Source organism: Enhydra lutris, unplaced genomic scaffold (assembly GCF_002288905.1).
Source record: "Enhydra lutris kenyoni isolate GAN:26980312 unplaced genomic scaffold, ASM228890v2 scaffoldscaffold49, whole genome shotgun sequence".
Classification (NCBI taxonomy): Eukaryota; Metazoa; Chordata; class Mammalia; order Carnivora; family Mustelidae; genus Enhydra; species Enhydra lutris.
Window position 1 is genome coordinate 12,843,385 of NW_019154133.1, and position 11,758 is coordinate 12,855,142.

General features: G+C 40.9%; 1 protein-coding gene across 2 annotated transcripts in view; it reads left to right on the forward strand.

Moving 5' to 3' along the window:
- The window catches only part of LOC111156771 (nuclear receptor coactivator 2), a 294,726-nt gene that overhangs the window by 261,462 nt on the left and 21,506 nt on the right, over nt 1-11,758 (forward strand). For both annotated transcript variants that reach the window (XM_022517836.1, XM_022517837.1), the window contains 4 exons: nt 290-500; nt 2,606-2,812; nt 6,264-6,479; nt 9,729-9,858. In XM_022517836.1, the coding sequence (XP_022373544.1) occupies nt 290-500; nt 2,606-2,812; nt 6,264-6,479; nt 9,729-9,858 (764 nt within the window). The remainder of the gene's footprint in view (nt 1-289; nt 501-2,605; nt 2,813-6,263; nt 6,480-9,728; nt 9,859-11,758) is intronic.

Below are 11,758 nucleotides of genomic sequence, written 5' to 3' on the forward strand. Positions count from 1 at the left end.
TTTATACATTGCCCATGAAGCACAGCACTGGAAGGGAGCTTTCTAATTCAGTCACGACTCTTCTAGATGAGGAAATAGAGGACTAAGAAATTAAAGTTATTTGGCCTTTGTCAGTTATTTTTTAAAAGATGATCAAGCCCCTCATTAGGCCAGAGGTCCTCACATGTGTCCGCGTCCTTTGCGTGGCCGTGGTGGTGCCTCGGGCCAGCTGGGTCTGTAATTGCAGTTGGGGCTGGGGTGCCCACTCTCAGGGTGGGACGGGATAAACTCTTCTGTTTGTCAACTGCAGCCTGGCAGTGAGCTGGACAACTTGGAGGAGATTTTGGATGATTTGCAGAATAGTCAATTACCACAGCTTTTCCCAGACACGAGGCCAGGCGCCCCTGCTGGATCAGTTGACAAGCAAGCCATCATCAATGACCTCATGCAACTCACAGCCGAAAACAGTCCTGTCGCACCTGTTGGAGCCCAGAAAACAGCATTGCGAATTTCACAGAGCAGTGAGTATGCGATATTGGTGGTTATGCCAAGAAATTCCCATATAATCACCATTAGAAACAGTGATTATTAAAATCTGATACAAACAGCTTAGTCACTTCAAGGTTTCTGTGATCCAATAGCACCATCTACTGTCCAGGTTGTTCAAAACGCCTTTCAAAATGGTCTCCAGTGAACAGGGCTTTCCAGCATTCTCGTGCAGTTCATTTCATCAGCGCCCGAGTGAGACTGACCTACATAGATAAAGTTCTTTGGATGGTTGCTGTGTTTCCCTTTATTTTTGCTGCTGCCTTCAGAAATGGAGTTTAAAATAGACTTTATGTGTTTTAGTATATAACTGGATACTTTAAATACAGAAAATAAGAAAGTTAGGCTGACTTTTTAGGAATAAAATGCTCTTAAAAATTCTTAATATTTAATCTTAATAAATGGGCTACACACATTAAAAATACCTTATCCCGTCTCTTAGAAATAATCTTAGAAATGTCAGTTTGAATGGAACTTTATCATACATGTTTTCTAAGTGCACATTAATGAATTTGATATAAAGCTTGGGGACCTTAGACTATTTAGAAAATACATTTTTTCTTCATTTATTCTTTTTATTTTAGATTTTTGTAAGTTTAAGATGAATTCTTTGTTCACCAAAATCACTTAGTTTACAAGCTCAATAATTACCTGAAGTTGTCCAACAGTTGTGAGTGGAAGAAAATATCTTTCCTGTACAAAGAGATGTAACTTATACAAACATAAATGACGTCCTTAGTGTGAATTTGGTAGACAGAATGATTTTTCCCTCATTGAGTACAGTCTGATTGAGTGCTCAGCCTTTGTTCTCAAACTGGAAACAGCAACCATCAACCAATTCACAAAACACCTTTAGTCACTAGGTCTTTTCTCAAGTAATTCTTAATGATTCTGAAATGGGTAAAACAAAATAGTTGGTGTTTGTTATCATCTCTCAAACCTTTGTATTTCTTGAGGAATGGAAGGTACTTCTGGACCATGGGCGCTCACGGTCAAAGAGCTGGGGAGTGAGTAAGAAGCACACTAGAGAGCTTATGCTCATTAATCAGAGGCATTAATGAAGGGCGGCGTGGGAACTCACGCTTTCTCCTCTGTTTGTTCCTCCTGATGGTAATCAGATTATTGAGTGCTAACCAGAGAGCTAAACCTGAGGGAGTCGTGATTAAGTGTAGACTATTTCCATTCCGAGCCCTAATTCTTCTAAATATTTTATTTCTGTTACTAATTGTTAAGAACTTATTTATTCTGAATGTTCTGTTTCATACTATGTTTATGTAAGTCAGTAAAAATAAAATACTTGATATTATTTAACAAAGTAGCTCTGTAAACTGTTATTTATAGTATCTGTATACTTTTAAAATTTAATCATGTTCATCAAATTATTGGTTGTCTCTGTGACAGTACAATGCAGTGCACACCTCACAGTGGATTCTTACCAGCCACCCATAGGAATCCTTTCCAATCTAAATGTGTCCAGAATTTAAAGAAGCTGTATTTAGAAGATTAAACAGGGCCCTAAAGCTTTAATACTGACTTCAGGGGGCAGAGTTCACACTTAAAAGATTTTAACTTCCAAGGCAAATAGATGCTTTTAACCTAATTCTACTCCCAGGAAAGTCCAGTTAAGAAATAATACGTCCAAACCTCACGTGTCTGGGTTTGGCGCTCTCCACAGCAGCGGTTCCTAGCTTCCTCGCTGTGACAAAGCGGTGAGCCTAAATTTGGATGGATAGTGGCACAAATGGACAGGGCCATCTGAGCGTTTCACCTAGCAAATATGACTACATGTTAGAGATTAGTGTTGGGGAAGAAAACACATGGTAAAAGACATGCAGGTTTTTTCCTCTCTTTCTGCAAGATTGTTAATAGTCAAGAGAATTGTTGATTCGATTACGAGTCCACATTTTGGTGTTGCATATGGTTTTGGTGTCTGTGAGTTCTTCCCTTTAATAGGCAGTTGGTCCCTGATGGGCATATCTTTGATACGTTACAGACAGCATTTTCCCTGAAGACTGCTTCTATTGCTGTTCTTTTCCATTATCCTATATTAACCTTCAATTTTCATTTGTTTTCTCCTTAGCTTTTAATAACCCACGACCAGGGCAACTGGGCAGGTTATTGCCAAACCAGAATTTACCACTTGACATCACATTGCAAAGCCCAACTGGTGCTGGACCTTTCCCACCAATCAGAAACAGTAGTCCCTACTCAGTGATACCTCAGCCAGGAATGATGGGTAATCAAGGGATGATAGGAAACCAAGGAAATTTAGGGAACAGTAGTACAGGTAAGGGCTCAAATGCACTGTTACTTTCTTGGTGGGTTATTTCACTTAATGATGCATTCATCCACATCAAACTCGTAGGATTTTTCAAATGAATTTTTTATGTTAGAAACTAATACTAGAAGGTAAGAAAGTTCTACAGACTTTCACTGGGAGAGTGGTATGGAAGCATTGGGAAGCATTCCAGTAAGCTAACCATTTTATACTGTGATCATTACTTTGACGAGGTTTCTAACCATTAATCCTATAGCCTAGGCTGATATCTTCTATTCCAGTTTACTGTTCTAGACATTATAGTGTTCTGTGTAAAATAATTTGGTGGTTGCTGGCATCTCATGTAATCTGCTGATAATCTTTAAAACTTCCTATCAATTGATGATTTGTTTTCGGAGAATTTCAGAATGAAAGTTTAAAATGCAGCCAACTTTTCATACTTATAAATGATACATTTCTTCAGAAAAATATTAATTAAAAATAAAGAACTTTACATGATAATATGCTCGGTCTATGAGTACCAGGTCCAGGGCTCCCCTTTTGAAGATGGTTGACTTTGCCTGTGATCTGGTTTGGACCTTGGCTTGCTATAACTTCAGGTGTCTGTCATGTTGCCCCTGCACAGTTGCTATAGTCAGTATCCTCACAGCTACCACGTTCCCCAACTTCCATCTAATGAAGGCTAGAAATCATCTCAGCAACAATGATTGCTATTCCCACCATGTCCTGTCCCCCCTATCTGTTTATCACAGACCTAGTAGCAGAATGCCAAGTTTCCTAATGAAGAACTCACAATTCATAGCCTTCTTCTTTGGCAAAATGAAGTACTCAGGAAAAAGGCATTGGAGGAAATAGATATTATAGAAAGAATTTGTATTCTTTTTTTTTTTTCTTTTAGCTTAGTTGTGTAATCTCTCTATACACATTGCCATTTTAGACAGCTAACTGAAAATGAGAGTTCAGTTTAAGGGGAAACTTGGATTTATTTATTTTCGGGTATTGATGCAGTTCATGGGGAAATGTGTACCGTGCTATATTAAAATCGTTGATTCCTTCAACAAATATTTATTGGGCGCCTACTATATGTGCCAGGCACTGACTACTCCGCTACTTTATATATCCACAGAAATAAGGGCCATATTAATTTTGTAATTGAAGATAAAGTGTTGATTTATATAAACAAAATACTGCTTGGGACTCCTGGGTGGCTCAGTCGGTTAAGTGGCTGCCTTTGGCTCAGGTCATGATGCTAGGGTCCTGGGGTTGAGCCCCGCATCGGGCTCCTTGCTCAGTCGGGAGCCTGCTTCTCCCTCTCCCTCTGTTTGCTGTTCCTCCCGTTCGTGCTCTCTCTCTCTCTCTCAAATAAATAGAAATAAAATGAAATGAAATGAAATGAAAAATTTTTTTTAATCTTTAAAAAAATACTGCTCTCTGCAGCAGTCTATAACACCAGAGGAGCCAGTGGCTTATTAAAAGTGCCTCCTTAGGGACACCTGGGTGGCTCAGTGGGTTAAAGCCTCTGCCTTCGGCTCAGGTCATGATCCCAGAGTCCTGGGATGGAGCCCCACATCGGGCTCTCTGCTCGGCAGGGAGCTCTCTCTGTCTGCCTCTCTGCCTACTTGTGATCTCTGTCTGTTAAATAAATTTAAAAAAAATTTTTTTAATTAAAAAAAAAAGTGCCTTGGGGCGCCTGGGTGGCTCGGTGGGTTAAAACCTCTGCCTTCGGCTCGGGTCATGATCTCAGGGTCCTGGGATCGAGCCCCGCATCGGGGATTCCTCCTCTCTCTGCCTGCCTCTCTGCCTACTTGTGATTTCTCTCTGTCAAATAAATAACTAAAAAAATCTTTAAAAAAAAAAAAAAAGTGCCTCCTTATTAGGAGAACACAAGAAGCTCTGAGTTCTTGGAGGAATTCAGGGGTACACCTGTTTTGAAATTTGGGCCTCCAGAGATCACTGATGTCTAGACTCTGAAGATCATATAATGTCTGTGATTTGCTTCAGAAAAGAAAAAGCCTGAAAGAGACTGAGTCCCCAGTTACTATAATTGCGGGAATATTGTTGAATTGCAGGTCATTTTTCCTTCTGCTTTCTGGACTTGCTATAATCTTGTTACATTATTTAGAGACCAGATTTTCTGAAAAATACAATACCTGTTCTCCCATAATACACTGTGTGGTTCAAATTTAATCTTCAAATGGTTTTTAAAATATATGGTACTATAATATTGTTCTAACTTTTTCAGTCAGATTAATTACCCTTTATTCCTGATTATCCTAACGTAGCACATTCTCATTTCACCAGTGAAAAGCAACCCACAATACATGTTCTCTCCGTTTCTTAAATATACCCTATTTTTAGTTATCATAATTCAAGTAAATGAAAGCAAGCCATCTATTTGAAAGCAGAAGTTTTTGGTTTTTTTTAAGATTTTATTTACTTACTAGAGCATGAGCGGTGGTAGGGAGAGGCAGAGGGAGAACGGACTCCTGCTGAGCAGGGAGCCCAACACAGGGCTTGATCCCAGGACCCCAAGATCATGACCTGAGCCAAAGGGAGATGTTCAACCGACTGAGCCACCCAGGTGCCCCATCATGAAAGCAAGACTTTTATAGACCCATCATTAAACATTTCAAAATGCTAGGTTCTCACTTGGAGTTTTTCCCCTTTAGCCAATATTTGGCCGCTGTCAGCAGGGCCAGGCCAGAGAGAGTGAACACTCACTCCTGCCTGGAGTATTGTGCTCTTACTGTTAAGTGTGGCCCAATAACTGATAATATCTCAAGTATAAGAAGATTTTTACCAGTCTGCCCTAAGCCATTCTAGACCTATGTAATCAGGAATGTGGTGGTCCATGTATGCTAAAGTTCCCTAGAAGTGGGAGTTCCCTTGCGTTGGATATAAAAAACTGTGGTAGAAAGCTCCTGTAATTTCTTCATGTTTTAGAGGCTACCATGGTCAGTTTCGAAGCTTAACAAATGATAGTACTCCGAAAGGGATCTGAGGATTTAAAGATGTGACATCAGCTTTATGGGCCGTTCTGGGATTTGGATTTATAACCAGAGTATCGATGACCAGCTTAAACCTTGTTTCTCTTCGCCCTCACCTCCCTTTTGGAAAGTAAAGCACTGACGTGTAGATCAGCTAATGTGATTCACTTCCTGAGGAAGGAAGTTGGGGTTATCCACACACCACAGCACCTGTTTCTAAGTACATATGGGAACAATTTTAACAGCTTTTCCGAACCATGAAGAGTGGCAAGTCTGTGCTTTGAAAACTGTAGAAATTGCCAACTCTTGTTTCTCCGCCAAGGGTCTGCGTCTGTCCCAACGAGGGCGTTACCTGTTGGGCTAACTGTGTATTACAGAATGACTATCCTGTACAGAGTAAGAGCATCTGGTGTTCCTCCGTGCTGCCTCTGCTTTCAGTTACTCCATGTCTGTTCCCTTTGGCTTGCCTGCAGGAATGGTGGGTAGCAATCCTCCCCGGCCCGCTATGCCGTCTGGGGAATGGGCACCACAGAGTTCTGCGGTGAGAGTCACCTGTGCTGCTACCACCAGTGCCATGAACCGGCCAATCCAAGGAGGGATGATTCGGAACCCAACAGCCAGCCTCCCCATGAGACCCAACAGCCAGCCTGGCCCAAGACAGATGCTTCAGTCTCAGGTCATGAATATAGGTAAGGTAGTTCTAGTGCCCCTTTTTTTTTTTTTTTAAGATTTTATTTATTTATGAGAGAGGGCACACACAAGCTGGAGGCGGGGGGATGGAGGGAGAAGGAGAAGCAGCCCCCCCCCTGCTGAGCATAGAGCCTGCCATGGGGCTCAATCGCCGGACCCAAGATTATGACCTGAGCCAAAGGCAGACGCTGAACTGACTGAGCCACCCAGGCACCCCTATAGTGCTTTTTACTTTTAATCACCATTCTTTCTGAGAAGACAGTAACAGCTCCAAAAGTTTTTTCAAGATATGCTCTTCATTTGCAGTTTAGATGATTCCCCTCATGGCAAGCTGTCATAAGGGAGATTTTGCTAGAACTCTGTATAGAATTATAAAATCTGAAAAGCTTTCTAGTTACATTAGAGAACCAACTATATTTGTGGTGTTTTATTTTTATTAAGTTATCTCATTTCAACCTTGGGGGGAAGTGAATTGGAGTGTCACACTGTGAATGTTATACATATGCTATTTTTAAAAAGTATTTTAATGTCACAGCAGTGGCTCCTAGCTCTGGGTGATCATCAGAATCATCTCAGGACATGAAGATGCAGATTCTTGGGGCCACCATCCTAGACTATTAAACCAGACTTTCCAGGGTCTTCTAGACAAGGTCTTCTAGTACATCTACAGGGTCTTCTAGAACATCCATAAAGTGTGAGGCTAGCTAAAATTCTATTTGGATACAGTTCACATGTTATTAAAATTAATGGTTTGATATATTATACGGTACCATTTGTACGAAGTGTCCAGAATAGACAAATCTCTAGAGAGAGGAAGTAGTAGGGAAGTGATTGCCTCGGGCATAGGGTATGGGAGACATGGGGAGTGACTCCTAATGGTCGTGGGGCTTCTTTTTGGGGGAATAAAAATGTTTTAAGCCCCATTGTCATAATGGTCGTACAACTCTGCAAATACACCGAAACCCACTGAGTCATATACTTTAAACGGGTGAATTATGTGGCACGTCAATTATACCTCAATAAAACTGTAATCTTAAAAAAAAAATGTTAATGGTCTGTACAACTCATACTTGAGATTGTTTTCTTAATCATCGACATAATAACCTTTTCTAAATCTTGCACATTAGCATAATTCAGATAAGTTAGTGTTTATGTCCTTTGTCATATACTTAGGTATGGTACAATGAGTAAGAGCTAAATCATTAACGGAAAGCTACCAGGATTGTTTTGACAAGACAATGCAGAATTCTCATCCTACCTCTGGTCTGAGCTTTCCTACCTAGTTGTGTAATTGCTCAGCACATTTTGGCATGTTTCTGAGAGGTGACATTCAGATAGCCTTTCTGCGGAGAATGTACTTCGAATTAATGAGTGGTTTCTAAACATAATTCATATAATTTGAGGCTTCTGTGGAACAGTGCTAAAAATGACCAGATTTTCATCCAGAATTAAGATGGGAAATCTTTTAATATATTGACTTATTCATTTAAATGTCATAATTAAGGGCACCTAGCTGGCTCAGTCGGTAGAGCATGTGACTCGTAAGCTCAGAATCGTGGGTCTGAGCCCCATGTTGGGTATGGAGGTTGCTTGAAATACAAAAGAAAAGAATAAATAAATATCATAATTAATAAATCCCTTATATCCAGAAATTTAATTTATTCTCTGTGTTTCTTTACTGGAGGGCACCTCACCTGGCCTTTGAGCTGTGTATTGTGTTGCTGAATTTCTCTGATTTTTAACAAATTCAAAAAAGCCCTAAACTCAACAGAAAATTATCTATTGTAATGAAAGACAGGTCTGCAGATGGTGGTAACAAAAAAATCACTGAAAAGCTTATGTCACCCATTAGCTTTAAACCTCTAAAAAGAACTTCTAAGAGAGCACATCTGAGTTGTCTGGGCTTGCTTTCTGTTCCATCCTCTCTCTTCAGGAAGAGCTAACTGAATGACCGTTAACATAAAAGCTCAGTTCCGTAATAATCCTGAGACCCTCCTGGCCGTCTTCACTCTCGCCTCTCACAAGCATACAGTCGAGTTCTGGAATTTATGTGCTGTGCGCTACCGCCGTAGGGGGAATGTGAGAGCACGTAGTAGTCTCTGTCTGGCTCTCCTCTATCAATCCAGACATTAAAGTGATTTTCCAAAGTCTGAAACAATGCCAGTAATAGGGTTTTTTTCCATTTCTTGTTTAAAAAACTTGTTCGGGGGCACTGGGATGGTTCAGTTGGTCAAGCGACTGCCTTCTGCTCAGGTCATGATCCCGGGGTCCTGGGTTCAAGCTCTGAGTTGGGCTCCCTGCTAGGTGGGAAGCCTGCTTCTCCCTCTCCTTCTGCCCCCTCCCCCTGCTTTGCTTTCTCGTTCTCGGTCAGATAGGTAAATAAAATCTTTAAATAGGTAAATAAAATCTTTAAAAAAACAAACCAAAAAAGCTTGTTTATGTTAACATATAGTGGATTTATTGTAATTATTTTATTTATTTATTTATTTATTTTTAAAGATTTATTTATTTATTTGACAGAGAGAGATCACAAGTAGGCAGAGAGAGAGAGAGGGAAGCAGGCTCCCTGCTGAGCGGAGAGCCTGATGCGGGACTCTATCCCAGGACCCTGAGATCATGACCTGAGCCGAAGTCAGTAGCTTAACCCACTGAGCCACCTAGGCGCCCTTATAATTATTTTAAATGAGTGAATAATTGTTTCCTTCTATTTTCCAATGTTAACTCCCCATACAGTAAGTATCAATAAGATATAAACCACATCAACAAAACTACAGGGTCAGGGTGCCGGGGCGCCTGGCTGGTTCATCAGTTAAGCCTCTGACTCTTGATTTTGGCTCAGGTCATGAGATTGAGCCCCCCATTCCACCCACCTCACTCCCAAAGGGCTCTGTACTCAGTAGGGCGTCTGCTTGAGATTCTTTCCCTCTCCCTCTGCCCCTTCACCGCACCCACTTGCTCTCTCTCACTCTCTCCAAAAAAAAAAAAAAAAGAGAGAGAGAGAGACTATAAAAAGTTTAGAGCTGGCATTCTAGATATTGCCTAAGTGGGTGATAGGCCTTGATATTCATTGCCTTTGTTTCTGTTTCAGACCAAAAATTCAGTCTTCTTATTTTCACCTAATGATCATTGCATCTGTCTTTTTCACTTTATGTAAACCAGGTACTTCACTTTATATTACATAGCAGAAATAGGCACTTCCCTGATGACAAGTTGTGAAGTTTTTGGATTTTTGTCTTCTGTCTTTTCAGGGCCATCTGAATTAGAGATGAACATGGGGGGACCTCAGTACAGCCAACAACAAGCTCCTCCAAATCAGACTGCCCCGTGGCCCGAAAGCATCCTGCCTATAGACCAGGCATCCTTTGCCAGCCAAAACAGGTAAGTCCTGAGCACCCAGGAAATCCAAGAGAATCGTGGTTCATGGTGAGTTCTGGAAGTTACTTTAGACCTCTGCCGGAAGTTACTCTTTTTCTTCTAAACAGTTGGTCCTGGCCAGTTTTCATGTATTCAGACTAGATCATCAGTTATTGGACAGAGGGTATAGAGAAGGAGAAATCGAAAAATCAGGGAGACCTAGGGCATGTCTTTAAAAAGTTATGATTTAGTTGGAAAATAAGATGTACATTAATAACTGCAATAGAAAGTAGTGTGTACTATAAATGCCTTAAGAGGAATAAATTGGGAAAGAGCGTCCAACCGGAGTGGTTGGAGAAGGCTTCATAATCTGGAAGGAAAGATGTACTTCAGGAGGCAAGTGGCAGGAAGCCAGTCCAGCGGGTCAAAGCAGCACAGTCAGAGCCTGGAGGCTGCAGAAACAGCTCATGTTTAGGGTAACTGAAAATTGTCTAGTTTTCTGTCAACATATATTTTACCACTTAATATAGTAAAGGCAGTACGAGAAGACTTGGCAAGAAGAGGGATTAGTAATAGGTCTTAAATCCGAACTCTGAAGAATTCAGACTTTTTCATTAAGCCACTGAAAAAGTTTTTTGAGAAAGGAAGTGGTAAGTGATCATGTTTGATTGAGATTTTTTTGGTTCAGATTATCAGTCTAATAATTTTTCTTTGTGGGTGATCTTTTCTGTCTAGTTGCTTTTGAAATACTCTTGGTATTTTCTGTGTTGTACCTTTACTACAGCGTGTCTTTGGTGTGGATTGATTTATACTGCTTGGTACTTGGTGTATGCTGTACTCTTTTTAATCTGTAGATTCGTGGTTTTCATCAGTCCTGGAAGATTTATAGCCGTTATCTCTTTATATTCTACCCCCTCTCTATTTTCTCTATTCTGTCCTTCCGGGATTCTGGTTAGATCTATGTTACACCTTCTCTGCCAACACGGGATCTTTAAAAATTCTGCCCTCCAGGAGCACATGAGTGGCTCAGCCAGATAAGCATCCAACTCTTAATTTCAGCTCATATCATGATCCCAGGGTTGTGACATCAAGCCCCGAGTTGGGCTCTGCACTGGACATGGAGCCTGCTTCAGACTCTCTTTCCCTCTCCTCTGCCCCTCGCCCCCCCAAAATAAACTCTGCTTTCTTAATCTGTGTATTTTCCATCTCGTCTCTCAGTACTACATCAGGATGAATTTTTATCCAGTTCTTTAGTTATCTCTTCAGCTGTGTTTGGTCCAGTCATGTTTTTCATTTCTATAAGTTGTATTTGCCTGGTCTGCTTTTCACAGCCTCATTGTTTGTTTATTTTTGTGGTTCCATCCTTATATCTTTAAGCATTAAGTTCATCATTATTTTTCTGAATTTCTTTAATTCCAATATCTGGATTTCTTAGAGGTCTAAAATCCAATGTTGACTCTCACTTATGAAGGCCTATTTCCCTGAGTATTTTGGTAATCTTGCATTGGAAGTTCGTAAGTGTCTCTTGGCCAGTGAAACATCTAAGGTCGAAATTGTGGACACTTTCCTTAAAAGTGAATTTGCAGTGCTCTCTGCCAGGGGTGGGGGTCTGCTCCAGGCTCCCTCAGTTCAGTCCAGCAGCCTCAAGTTAACTCTTTTATTTCACTTTGGCCCAAAACCCTAACTCTCTTACTGCTTTCTTTTTTTTAAAAGATTTTATTTTTATTATTTATTTGACAGACAGAGATCACAAGTAGGCAGAGAGGCAGGCAGAGAGAGAGGAAGGGAAGCAGGTTCACCGCTGAGCAGAGAGCCCGATGCGGGGCTCAATCCCAGGAACCCGGGATCACGACCTGAGCTGAAGGCAGAGGCTTTAACCCACTGAGCCACACAGGCGCCCCTGCTTTTTTTTTTTTTTTTTTTT